The sequence below is a fragment of the Varroa destructor genome, unplaced genomic scaffold (genome assembly GCF_002443255.2).
Source record: "Varroa destructor unplaced genomic scaffold, Vdes_3.0 BEIS01000002.1, whole genome shotgun sequence".
Classification (NCBI taxonomy): Eukaryota; Metazoa; Arthropoda; class Arachnida; order Mesostigmata; family Varroidae; genus Varroa; species Varroa destructor.
In genome coordinates this window covers 51,947,604-51,961,595 of record NW_019211455.1, presented here as the reverse complement: position 1 = coordinate 51,961,595, position 13,992 = coordinate 51,947,604, and the positions used below count along the sequence as shown (strand labels likewise).

Here is a 13,992-nt window from a genome sequence, read left to right as displayed (position 1 = left end):
ATCACAAAACATAATAGGCCTTTGTAAGTATTAGATATTTTCTCTACTGTTGTATATATTGTTTCACATTAGACAAAATGTGATTCGTGCAGGAAGGTGCCACCTTTAAGGCTGAGACGCAATAAATATAGCACCGTACAGACAGTGCGGCCGGTACACGTTAAATATTTATATATGAGTAGAAAATTATGAATCAACTACAAACAAAAATCATATATATATATATGTGTGTGTGTATACATATACATCTGTCTTATGGTATTGCTATCAACTGAAGAGGTACAGAAGCCCTGATGCTTCATCTTGTGATTAGTAGTTAACTTAAAGGGTCGCGTTTATATTTTATAATACAATTGAGTGTTGAACAAAGGTACAAAATAACTGTCGCCCATTTAATGCGACCTGTTTTCGCTGTACGCACGTCGATTTCACGCCGGCCGGTTCAATCCACTCACGGCTATTAGCTGTCGTGCCGATTGTTAACTTAAACCCAAAAAAGACACAGCTTAGTCACATATGTAAAGAAATGTGAAACACAATATAGTTTTTCAACTAATGTAGCTAGAGAAATGTAAATTTAGAGTATTGCTTCATTTAAATATCATCCTAACATACATCGACTAAAGTACCACAGATATACAGTTACTATGTAACTGTTATACCTTATAATCACCGTTCATCTATTGAAACCATTCCCATTAAATCGACGTCTATGGCCACGAGGTTGCATACCACTGCACATTATACACTGTCAAACGAATTAAAACGTAGAATTTTCATTGATTCGAAGTAACTGAGAAATCTACAGCGAATTTTGCGTTAAATTGTGCTCCATCACCACGTATCTTTGAATGTGGGTCGAATTACCAACGTTCTTTGACATATACATTCACACCGGATCGATAGTTGTAGAGACTGCTAGTAGAGACAACAAACAATTTATAGATAATAGCTATGCTGCATCTTTTTTGTGAACTTCCTACTTAATTACGCATAACATCGCATTTTCTTTTATAGTAGCGTTCCATGTGATTGTTGGCCTCATCAACCGACTATATTATATATTACTAATTACGATATTAATCATAATGATGATAGCAATAGGCGGAGGTGACACAGTGACAATATAAGCAAACTAACCAATTTGACCCATTAGAAAGTTAGCTAGGTTTTTAAATATAGGCATTCATGATTCTCCCTAAACCTCTCTACCTATTTACAACACGGCTAGTATGCACGAATTATCAGTAAGTTTTTGAAACATTTCGTCAGGCGGTACCCAAAATTATAGAAGCATTCACGAATCATCGCTCTATATATATATATATATATATACAGAGAGGAAGAGATTCCTATCGATACAGATTACATATGTACGCGAACGCGTATGGTTGTCCTTTTTGAACCGCCCTCCACTTTCCGTGACTTCTCGCCATAGCCCCTGTCACTCTCCTCGAAAATTCCATTCGCTGCCGTCTGCACCATTTCCTCCTTTGATGCACGCCTAACATTGTTGGCATTTCTCTTTAACCTGGTCGTCTTTGCGAAGACTAATATCTTTGCCCCACTCCTTTGTATCCTCCGCACCCTCTCCTGCCTTTTCTTTTTCTTCGCGTTGCTTACGGATGAGCCGGGCAAGCGTGATGAACGCTTCCTGAATATTGATGTTCTGCTTGCAACTGCATTCAAAATAAGCAATATCCAGCTGTTCCGCCATCTGCAGAACGACAACGTATGAAAATCGACAGAGAAGAAACATAGGGAAAAAAAACTATCATTGGAGCATTCGTGAATAGTAGTGGGCTAGACGATAAAGTGTATCTACTTGATTGCCTATTTCGTTTGTGATGGAGTTTATCGCAACAGCTTGAATATATCGGAGAATAGGATTTGTCGTTGGACTCCCCATATCAATTTCAGCACAGACCCTTCCAATCACAATTAGTACTCAAGAAAACTTTATTCAAACGTACGAAAGAGCATGTACGAAAAAGAGACCCAACTGCCGCGTATCTAATGTATTTAATTTATAACAACCACATGTGATAATCGTATATGATCAAAGCTGCCCGCGTAAGAGCGGAATTTGTATTATACGTTTGTTTTTCTTGTGATTAGCTATGATAAATGATTACTTTTTTTTTTGAAACGCTATCGCGATGATTGACGACCAGTACATGTCGAAATTGTCAGTGATTTTTTACTTTTCCAGGCCAATAATAATGTGCCTTGCAACCTATTGTATCTTTCAGTGCTTGAGATTTGCTATTTGACATAACGTAATAAATACGATCCATTAAATGTGGTTACCTTTGCGAGTTGTGAGGTTTCAACCTGTCTTTGCGACGAGGCATCTGACTTATTGCCAACAAGGACCTTCACAACATCAGGCGAAGCGTTCTGTAACAGCCAAAACGTCAGGGTAATATTAGACTGCGTCCTGTGCTATGCTCTTTCTTTGAATATGAATATAGATATATATAGATGTATTTTCTACTAATAAATTAAGACAGACGGTCAGTAAACTAAAAAGTTAACACTACATTCGACATTTATTGTAAATCCAGATACACGAATCAAATTACAGCATATTTGAAAGCAAAATTATAAGCCTTAACCACGAACAAAGCCGCAAGGAACTTCTACATATGACGAGTCCGATGTAACCAATAGAAAAAAATTAGAAAACGACATAGAATCTTTACTGCATCCCCATAAAATGAAACGATGCAATCATATCAAGCTTAAGGAGAACAATTTAATAACAATCATTTGTTAAGGAGAACTGAGCGTCTTAAATGTAAGATCGCTTTTCTAAGAAGACCTATCAAGTATATAAAACCTATTAAGTGCAGCGCCAAAATTATCATACTGACCTCCTCGACGTTGCGGAACCAATAGGTTAAATGGTTGAACGAATCCATGTTAGTAACATCATACATTATAAGGATTCCCATAGCTCCTCGGTAATACGCTGTCGTCAGGGTTCGAAACCGCTCCTGGCCGGCAGTGTCCCTGTTAAAGCAAAAGTCAGTCAAAATGAATCTCAACGTCATCGGATGAGTAGATTATGCTAATAATTATTGATTTAAACTCGTTAGGAAATAATATATAGGCTGGTGTTCACATTTTTCCTCCGTTTTATAAAAATAATATGAGCCCTAAGGTTTCATACCATATTCAACATATTTCGTACAGCTTTTCGCGGGGTAGCAATTCTGAACACAGGTTGCACGGAGTGATAGAAATTAACTACATTAAGCTGCCAAGCTCTTACCAGATCTGCAATTTAACTGGCGTTCCATCGAGATTGATGATTTTCTGTTTGAAGTCAATTCCGATTGTTGATATATAGGTATCGTAAAATCGTTCGTCGCAAAAGCGATGCACAATGCATGTTTTGCCCACATTTGAATCGCCGAGTACAAGGATTTTGTAGGTTGTCGTTAGCTCACCAGATACTGACGCCATTATGGGTGCCGCTTACAGCTTGTTCTTCTTTGAATTCAAAAGCAACAACGCTACAACCAATACAGAACCAACAAACGGCAACGGCGACCAGCCACGACTCTGTTACTGCAAATAATGGGTCGACGTAAATCCAGAAGTTTGTCTTGTTGACCAGAAACCTCTCCGACAAACCTCACAGTGACCTACAGTCCATGGTTCCTCTTTGGCGCCCAATCTGCGATTAATTAGAACAACGTAAGAAATTGTCGTTAGCAATATGTTATGACGATCCTGGTAAACATAGGAGTTAGTGCTAACGTAAAGCACAACATGGAACGAGGCCGACATTTACCATTTTGTTGTAAAAATCTAGTGGGGTGAGTTGACACGCCGTTATTGGTAAGAAAACTCGGCTTGTTATACACACGCTTGCGGAACGAGTATTTGAAAAGAATGAATGCGTACATATTTATCGCTCAGAAATTAAATATAGAGAAGGGCACCGCGCATTCTCTCAGTATTCATTAAGCTATCCTGGTCATTAGAACCGCTCAAAATGATGCAACATGTATGTCTCTTCTGGATATGAAGAGTATCTTCGTCAAAATTATAAAAAAACAGTGTCATTTTTTAGATCAACGTACAGATTTATTAATGTTATAAAAATTCTATTATCTCTAATCGATAGCTTAATGAAACATAAGAGTCTCGTTTGTCGTATACATGTAGCAAAACACTATTATTCAATACAAAATAATAAGGCATATATATATATATATCCATTCTATAACATTCAATGTACGTCCTGTATTTTGCGATTGTACTAATTAAAAAATGTTTGGTAGCTTTTTTGAGTAGTAAATCGTACTTCTCTATCATTTTATTGAGTACACAGAAAATGCAATTCAAATAACACTACAGTTACATCTGTCAAGATAATGCGGCATCCAATCGGGTTCCGATAGCGCATACCAATTAGTCTTTATTATTCGTTTCAATACTATGTACAATATTAGTCTTTTCATGTTTCAATCAATTATATATTTTGAAGAAAGTGAATGAGGGTGTCCAGTAGAGCTTTCCGATAGACCCGGGTCTGCTCACAAGAAAACAACGACATGAAGGCTGAACGAACAGTACGTAGCGCCGCCCCACATTGCCTACTACGGAAAAGTATAAACTTTAACGGGCAGTTTGTCAAATCGTCAAGAGCTAACGGTTTGCTGTGTTTTCACACAACATAGCAGTTTCAAATTTAAATGGCATTAACGCGATGAACGCATTATTAATTCTATTGTCTGTGAACGTTTCTACACCACGCCTAGATTTGTTCTCCAGCTCCAGAATGGTGCTCAGAATTGTTTCTTACTGCTTCACTAATCTAATATTATAAATGTTACATCGTTGATTGTTTTGCATAAAGTGTCTGTGATATGGTGGTTATCACCGGCCAACAGATGCAAGTATCACAATAAGCAGTCAAGTGTATCATACAATATAATACACATGTACTGGATTAGCTTATTAACAATATACCTATTATGTTGCCTTTGAATAAATTTTAATGTAGAGAATTCTTGCCTAATCCAGGCAGCCAGCCAAACTATCGATATACTAATTGATTGACCCGTCGACTGAGATGTCACAAGTTCGAAAATTCGTAACGTAGTAACAAAGCACCCACACAGACACAGGACTTAAGGAAATAGGTTCAGGCTTAGCTTTTCAAAAATTATTGAAGCGTGGCAACTAAGATATTGCTGTGCTTGATAAACAGACGTGTTTTCTTTGACGCAAAAGCCATTGTCCCGCAAGTATACATACACCTAGTCGATTACGTCATTTTGAGCGTTTTCATTGGAGACTACATACATGTACATGTACTTTAAACGTATTCTAATTACGGTGAATAGAGACACTGTATAAGGAAGATTTGCGAAATCATGGAAACAAAATTTACACATATGCCTCATAGTTTGCTCTCAAAGTCACCTAGACGTTATCCGTGGTCTCCGTCACCTAAATTCTGTGTTTAATAAAATAACATTCATCTTCTTATAGTCTATCATCAAGTAACTCAACGGAACCTATCCGGCATTTTAATGAAAGATTCCAGACGCACAAGAGCTAAACGTACTTTTACCTTCCATTGATGCGTAAACGAGGCGAACTGTTTCATATTTTGTTGCTTACCTCCGTACGTTCCCTTGCGCTAAAAGTTCATTTTAACAAATTTTGCCTCTACTCATTACTAGTGAGCCACGGCTTGCATATTCAACCATCAGCCCCAGGCTTCAAGCAGATACAATTAATGCCGTTTTTACTTTACACAATTGAATGGACACCGATAAACCAATCATGTCTACACAAACGTATCACATATTAACAGTTAGTGTCTGTTCAGAGATTAAGCATCTGCGATATCCGCTCTTCTAACCATAAAGTTTCTGCATTTCACCTACCGACAAATCGCGTACTGTGTGGCACGCCAAGTGTGGCAGAGTAGGGTGTATCCTTTCGGAAGGCCAGTCAATTCCGCGACGCTATCTGTTCCGTCGCACTGTTGCCTTCGCCGTTTTCACAGTTGATAGACAGCGAGTCGCAGCAGAACAGCCACCGACGACCAGTTGTGTGGATCGGTCGTTTGCGTTCCAACGAAACAGGACAAAATAACCGCACGCAGGTATCAATAAGTGGCAAAGGGAGACGGACAACTGCTACACGGGGCCGATATTGAATACAATCGTCTTTTTAAGCTAACTAGCTTTCGGCTTGATTCTCAGCTACATCGAAGAAGGTGACTGGCAGAGAGGGAGCGAATCGCTTTCGAATTATCAACATGAAAGTCACATAATTCCTGCTTCTTCTTAAAACGATGCGGCCAACGCAATAGCCAGTACGCGTTGGTTTGTTTGTTAGTCAGTCACTAACACCCAGTTCGGTGTTGGATTTCGTTTGATTTGTTTGGATCGACAGCCTATTTCTGTTGTGCTGCACTATATAGTGACCACATATAAATATGGTATTAGTTTATCCTATTATAAGTAGACCATTGTACAGGGGCTGATTGACCGCTAACTAATTAACTGGCTTATCAATAAATGTAATTAGAAAGCCGAGTCCTTCTTGCTATAAAAGTTACAAAGAAAGATCCTGTCGTGAACACGAATTTCAAAGATTCACATCAGTAGGCATATCCAAGCTATGCATGCTGGGATAATGACTACGGCAAAGTTGTCTGCAGTTGCGTACCGAAACTATTGGAGAAAAGCCAGGGTACGGGGGAAGACTCTGACGCCCTCCTCAACCAGACACGACGTATGAATCACTGAGAGCTGCACCGACACTACCTTATCGATTCATCACACAGCAACTTCACGCACAGTGCTGAATACCTCTTGTATAGCTTATTCCCTCGGGATTAAGAATGATAAGCTGAACTAACCCCGATTACGTAATGAGCGTAGCCGAGAGTTTTCCACCAGTGACATCAAATGAAGAGGTTCTGGGAAATGTTGCTTATGGTTGATTACTAGCGGCAAAGGAAAGCACTTCGAGATATATTCTACAGATCGCCTAGGTCTCTTCTTGTTCGTCCTAATGCGACTCGCCGGATGACGCTAGATCCTCACCAACGCGAACGACCACTTCCCTCCGCCAGAAGAAAGCAAAAACAGAGAAACACGAAGAATGAAGCCACCATTCAATAACAGCAACTTCGACACAAAGATACCCCTCTCTTCGAATTGCCGATATATGTCTGCGGTGTTTAGGAGCGAACCATCTAGCGCCGCTGACGATGGCGACCTAGCGGACCCAACCGTTGCTTGATGCTTTATCAGGCTGGCGCCTTCGCACACATAGCCGTAAAGATTCCGGGGGTAATTTGATGATGTCGGCTGTGCGGAACCATTGACGAGGGAAAGAATGGTATGAGTAAAGGGCGTATGGAGGTAAAATAAATCCGCCAGGTTTGCCGACTCGTTAACTGAGTCGACTAGCAATTACAGGGCGAGCCCCTTGAAGCGCGTGGAGTTTGCTGCTTAGCGCTCAGGGACTGTTGGTTGCTAACGCGCATCGGTACATAAGCTGGCAGAAGCTAGTCGGTGCTAGCGGAATGAGAGAGGGTAATTCCGATCGGGTCAGCTCACTTCAAACAGAGCCGATTCGTACTGGATGATTGGTAGTCCGGTGGGTGGGAGAAAAGTAGGGAGAGAGACAGTGGATTCGCGCACAAAAAGCAGACCGACATAACCAAATGTAAGGCTACGACGATTTCTGGGTGAGGGTCGACACTAGTAGATGCCGACAGCTGAGTGCCAGCAGCCAAATTTTTTGACGGCCAGCGGGCGCTGGCGCCAAGGACTCCACACCAAAGAATGTTATGGTGGTAAAAAAGGGGCACGGTGCCGCAGTATAGCAAAGCCAAAACGGCCGCTGGCGGAGCGCTTTAGCCTAAACGCCACTGTTTTCTCCATTGAACGAGCATTATCGTCATCAGCGGTAGAGGTGCCAGTCAACATGGAGCAGCTGTATTTCGGCAAAAATGGAGGCTTAGCCAGATGATTCTCAAATAAAGCTGATGCGGCTGATGGAATGCCGAGGATAACGGTATAGACCTGCGACAAAGACCCACGAAAGAAAACAAAGACAACCCACGGCTGAATAAACAGAACATAGTCTGGCGAGTAAATTTAAAAAAAAAAAATACATCTTTAATGTTGTCTAGTGCAGACTAGACTGCTTTGCCGAAAGCGTTAGCTAGCAAATATGTTACACAACTATCATAAAATAGAATGAAAAAAAATCACATGTAAAGGTTTGAATATCCTCATGAACAAGTGTCCAATACATTAAGTATAGTTAAATGAAGTCCGACAGTAATAAGATGAATACAGTCTTCTTAGGAGCCTCGTTAGTGACGATGAATGATAATGCAACATGCAAAATTTCATCACTGTGAAATCTGCAATGGAGGAATATTGTCTAAAAATGGCGCTTTTTAGTTTTCGATCGCTAAACCATCATGAACGACTTCGTTCGTTATGAACCGTACCAATTTCATTCACTGAAAGCATTTTATGAAAGGGGATAATGCCGATTTTTTAAGATTTCGAAAAAGACGACGTAAGAGCATAGTATGTTTAGTTTTATTTATTTCATTTCTATATTTCATTGAGGAAATCCGTTTTTCTCCTTACATTAATTTTCGTTTACGTAATTATTGTGATTCTTAGGTCGTATTTCAACAACAGTAAAAACAAACACTATAATAATACAGTTCTATTTACATGTGTTCTACAGTCAGGCTTAGGTAAACCATCTTGCATACACAACAAGTTTAGGTATGTTTATATATATACGAAGTGTTCTACGTCGGATTATTGGCATGCCCAAAATGTTTACAATCAAGTTGTTGACATGATTAGCAATCATAATACGTTGGCATGTCTGCACGTTCCAGTTACATGGACCGGTTGCCCGTCGTATGTGCGTGCACACTTCAGCGATCTTATCTTGGAACATACTATGTCTTACATGTATTATGTTGAATAAAGTTATAGAGATACTAACTAAAAAAAATATGTGACAATCGAATTGCGTAATTATTGTAGTTACGTCGATAGCAATTAGCAGCACTTTCGTAAATTAGTGAAAACTATTGCGCAATGAGTAATTAGATGGCTTTAAACAAGTTTGCCCGTTTTCATGCTGTGAGCAAACCGAATGCATTCACTTAAATGTTTGTTTACCTTACAAACATTGTTTTTCTTGTCATCGTATTCTGAAATTTGTACTAAGATGCTTTAAGTCGTAATTATACTCTCGACATTTTGTGTAGAGTAATAGATCCATAGGTATATGGAGCCCTGCGCTTTGTTATATTGGCTACGTGTTGCAGATGTTTATGCCCAGGCCTCGACAGCATTGGTAATCTACCAGCTGTATCACAAACTCACTAACTAACTGACCCACGTCTAGCCTATTTGCGTCGTTCCTGACTCATCGATAATTAGACACTAGCTCGCTCTTCGCGGTTCGAGATACTTCAAATTTCCCAAAACGTATTCTCTCCATCCTGATCAAGATTCGAAACTGCTCGGCCTCCTTCTTTCTCCGAGCCGTAACGTCTTACAAAATCTAGACTAATCTTTTTCTTGCTTCACGCACAGCTTTTTACTCCTCAGAATGATGTATCAGTCAACAATGAAGAGCCATCAATACTATTACATCCATAATTCCCGTAGGAGGTATTTTGTCTGGCAGCATTCTAATTGTGAACCTTCAGTATCTTTTGAAAGATTACATTTGCGTGCTAACTCCATTGTCTCGTTGAAATGGCTTTCGTGTCATTAAATCTAAAACTGTGCGCTCAAGGATAGCCAAACGGTGTTTATACATCACATTATTAACAAAGATCCGAGCAACCTCATGGAAAGCTGAAAGATAACGATACACAAGATATTTACGTTTCAGGAACCGCCAAAAGGCCAATAAAAAACAATGGTTGTTCTCTTTCGCTGTCGGTTACAACATCCAGTCGTTTTAAGTAATGATCGTAAGTACGTCGATTCCGGTAGGGCCCATGGACATGCGACAGATTCGCCCATCATTTCGGGTACTCTGGTGATAAAGGAATGAAATAATCGTATGGAGAGCGTTTGCAGAGCCTAAGCCGACGTCAAAAATTTCGTCCCCCATTTGAAGCAGGTAATGGGGTGGGTTTTTCGTTCGGTGATGGATGAGTACCTGAGGACGACCCGTTGTGTCAATCGACTTCTCGTGCAACGAATCCTTTGTGTGTAACGTGGTAAACTGACGGCCGTCTGGAAATTCTGGATCTGGCATAAGACGCGTGTCAATGTACGTACAAAACGAAAACATGAGTATCTCCGCGTCCGGTGGGAGGTGGTCGTTCCAGGTCGGGCCCCCATGATTCCAGTTCATCTTGGACAAGGCGCCTCCAATAGCGAATTCCTTGAAACGTTCAACAAGGTATTGCTGATTAGTCGTTATTTCGAGAAAAGGAACGACATTTTCAAGGCCAAGGAGTTGAGAACCCCTGTTTGCCGCTAAAAGACGAAGCTGACTCGGGCTAGCCACACCTATTAGAGATTCACGGCCATAGCCAAACTTACTGATGTTTTTGTTGATTTCATTTATTTGTTCAACTAGCGGGCAAAAAACTTCTTTATGGAACCAAAAACGCAAGTTCCGGTTCCATTTAAAGAGTTGCTTCTCGTCGATGTTCCATTTGCGACAAATGAGAGCTGAACCTGATTCGGTGCTTTTTTCTTTCTCGACCTGCGACGGAGAGGCAGCTTTGTACGGCTGTGCTTGAAACAACCGGTGAATTGCTTCCACTCCAGCATCAATCAGCGACGTTCTACTTCTGCTGGGCTGGAAATCGAACTCGTCAGATAAACCACCAACGAAACTTGGTTGTTCACGGCTGCGTTCGAGCAGATAGGCTTCGGCGCTTTCCTCATCCTCGATATGCCAATCGAGAGCGCGTGAGTTCGGATAACGTGTCTGATTCAGAAGTTTCTCGTACGTGGGGTCTGATAGGCGATAAGGTCTGCCAGACGGCTGAAATTGCCATGAAGTCGAGGAGACCGAATTGTTGAACGACTCACTAAACGAGTTTTGCGCAGAGGGCAGACAGAATGATCCTGCGGGCAGTCGCTCAACATTAGGCGAGGAAGCGGGCGTCTGAAGCTGCGGGTCGGGATTCACCTTGAAACCGAGATCGTCTTTAGAAATATTCAAAAGTTTGGCGCAAGAATCTTCGATTTCCCGGTCAGGCATGAGGTGGGCGTACGCAAACGACGCGATATGTCCCACGCACAATAGCAAAGAACCACCTAGCGTGGCGCCTTTAACATAATCCACAAATTCGGGCAAATATAACAGTCTATTAAGAATTGATAAGTGATAGATATCGGCATAGAGGAACAAAGCAATTGCCAAACAAACGCAGGCTCTGCGTGGACTCTGCTGTCGAGCTTCCTGATTAACATGCTTAAGATGCACGAGATCGCGGTATGGCGAGTGGCTTGGCGAAGCTTGTTGCATTCGAGGCGACGTCATTACTACGGCAGGCGGTCACCGCTGTCAAATTTCAAAAACTTCTTGCCAATTTTTGCACTGCTAGACGGCATCAGACGAACCCTACACACCAACAAACTTCGATGCTTACAATCGCCACCGTCAACAATCAACATTGACCGAAATGATGCCGGCGCCTCTTTTGTTGTTGACATGACTAGATACCGAATCGGCATGCAGCTCTAAAAACAATAGCATTCACAGAATACTTAAAACTTTTGTTCACTTGTAATACATATATATATATATATATATATACCGCTTTATTAGCCGAAACAAAAGGCGCCTGCAAGTCTGTATGTTGTAATTATAGCTGGTCTATAGACATATTATTTAGTCAACAAGGTTGTTGTGCAACATGGTTGCTACGCACATAGCACATCTAGCCAAGCGCGGGAAATTTAAATGTTACGTATGTATACGCAGGCAAAAACTCTAAATCAAAACAGAGCCAAATAGCACACTGTTAGTTTCTTCTAGGTAACAATCCTGCCTGTTCTTTTTTTGTTTACAGTTATATTTAATTGTTGTTTGAAGCTGTTTTCAACGACGATTTTACATTATTCAGTACATTTCATGTACACCTCGGAACCCTATTACATGAATGTTGATCGTAGATGGAATCCGCCTACCCGGGCATTTTCAACCGGAGTTTATAGAACGTGCCCGCGGATACCACCAGCCAAGAGACGATATTTTAATTGTATCGTACCCAAAAGCTGGTACTCATTGGTTGTGCCACATTTTGTCACTCATACTCACGGACTTCGGCACAACTGAAGCACCCGTCTACCTTGAGGCAGCTGGCGATAATGGCCAGACTACAGTCAATATTAGCAATCAGCCTCGAATTGTATTTAGTCACCTACCGATAGGTTTTTTTGAGACGGTTAAGTCGAAATCGTCGGCCGAGCCGGTGTCCGAGTATGACAGTGAATCCGATGAAATCATTGTGAAACGTAGAAAACCACGAGAAATCGCCAGATCTCGTAGATTGCACAAAGTGATCTACCTATGTAGAAATCCTGCCGATGTCATTGTGTCTTACCATTACCACTGTCAAACACTGGCCAGTCTCTACGGCGATGAGTATGCCTGTAAAAGCCTTGAAGAATTTTCGGAGTCCTTTCTCAAAGACGAGTGTTATTACGGCAGCTATTTTAAGCATGTCAAGGACTGGCTGTCGAGCACCGAATTTGATCTTCACGTCGTGTCGTACGAACAGCTTCAGCTAGACTTCAATAGCACTATAAGGGAGCTTCTCAAATTTATCGGTCGCGAAAAATGGCTTTCCGAGGGAAATACTCAAGTCAAATTGAGAAGGCTTCGAGAGGAGTGTACTATCAATCGGACAAGGAGGCTCATACAGAAACAGGTCGCTGACATCGTTTGTAAAGCTATTGATGGTAAGTACACATTTTAAGCCGTAGTGTGTTACCGTGTCAACACTGATGTCACGCTGTTGGCTCTCAACAGTTTATTCATCCGAGGTAATCCTTCATTCGAGATTATGTACTACTTTTTAGAAAAAAAAATAATATAAATAACAGTCACATTACACAATAATCGCGATATGTACGCCGCATAGGATTTATAATAATCGGGCTCATTTTGACTCTGTGAAAACAGTACGGATTTTATTGCCTGATTAGCTGAAAGAGCACCCCAGTTTATCTACTGAATGATTAATTCATGTTCCCCTACTGTATCATATGTTGCATTCTCAGGAGATCACCTCAGTCAGGATCAGCGTCACAGTGTTAAGCGAATTCAGACCGAAAATTCAGATAGAGAGAAGTTTATTTCGGTGTTTGCTCACAAGGGTCTCATTGGCGAAGGACAGGCGAAGCTTAATGACGAGATATTAAGGAAGCTTCACACACTGACCATCGAACTACTAGCCGACACCCCTATTGCTCATATCTGGAAAAGCCTCGGAATTCTCAGATCTTAATATTATTTGCGTGTATATATACATATATGTTTAACCTCTTCGTGAATTTATTTACTCTCCTGTTCAAGGAGAGATCCCCATCAGTAATTGGGGGCTCCGAATTCTATGATACCAGTGAGATTAGCAGTGACTGAGTCATAATTCTATCTAAAATACAAGCACTGTAGATGAAGGTCCGTCAACATATTTTCAATAGTCAAATTTTGCACACCGCAGAAGTGTAGATATAATTGTGAATAGAAAGTGTGTAAAAGACGGATATACAAGGAAGGTTACGAAAATAAAAACTTTTACGTGATAAATTAATACACAGAATAATTCCAGGTTGAAGCGTTAGAAAACGTTAGTACGACATCGGAGAGCTTTCAGGTGTGGTCGAACTAATAAATTCGAATACAAATGAACGAAGTTGCTTTGTTAAAAACCCACAGTTGTGCGCTTTCAAAAACTAAACCCAGGTATTTTTGTGCTACCCAAAG

General features: G+C 40.8%; 3 protein-coding genes across 10 annotated transcripts; 1 reads left to right on the top strand and 2 right to left on the bottom strand.

Annotated features, from left to right (window-relative positions):
• Positions 1–154: 154 nt before the first annotated feature.
• LOC111244483 (uncharacterized) lies at positions 155–7,539 on the bottom strand. 8 transcript variants are annotated; one of them, XR_002670897.2, is made up of 6 exons: positions 5,913–7,539; positions 3,278–3,685; positions 2,877–3,015; positions 2,311–2,400; positions 1,280–1,717; positions 155–483 (listed from the first exon to the last, which is right to left on the bottom strand). XR_002670897.2 is itself a non-coding variant. In XM_086981409.1 (6 exons), exons 3-6 carry the CDS (start codon positions 3,469–3,471, stop codon positions 1,505–1,507), a joined length of 636 nt encoding a protein of 211 aa, XP_086837535.1. In that variant the 5' UTR covers positions 3,472–3,685; positions 5,913–6,017; positions 6,703–7,539; the 3' UTR covers positions 155–1,504. The 8 variants fall into 8 exon arrangements, 7 of the variants coding, with proteins under 7 accessions (XP_086837535.1, XP_086837536.1, XP_022647413.1 ...); XM_086981409.1 differs by having other exon boundaries at positions 155–1,717; positions 5,913–6,017; positions 6,703–7,539; XM_086981410.1 differs by having other exon boundaries at positions 155–1,717; positions 5,913–6,017; positions 6,896–7,539.
• A 1,047-nt stretch (positions 7,540–8,586) lies between these two features.
• LOC111244480 (uncharacterized) lies at positions 8,587–11,708 on the bottom strand. Its single transcript, XM_022791675.2, has one exon. It carries the CDS (start codon positions 11,539–11,541, stop codon positions 9,997–9,999), a length of 1,545 nt encoding a protein of 514 aa, XP_022647410.1. The 5' UTR covers positions 11,542–11,708; the 3' UTR covers positions 8,587–9,996.
• Positions 11,709–11,973: 265 nt separating this feature from the next.
• On the top strand, positions 11,974–13,917 carry LOC111244482 (sulfotransferase 2A8-like). The gene is made up of 2 exons (XM_022791677.2): positions 11,974–12,965; positions 13,287–13,917. Exons 1-2 carry the CDS (start codon positions 12,164–12,166, stop codon positions 13,511–13,513), a joined length of 1,029 nt encoding a protein of 342 aa, XP_022647412.1. The 5' UTR covers positions 11,974–12,163; the 3' UTR covers positions 13,514–13,917.
• The last annotated feature ends 75 nt before the right edge of the window (positions 13,918–13,992 follow it).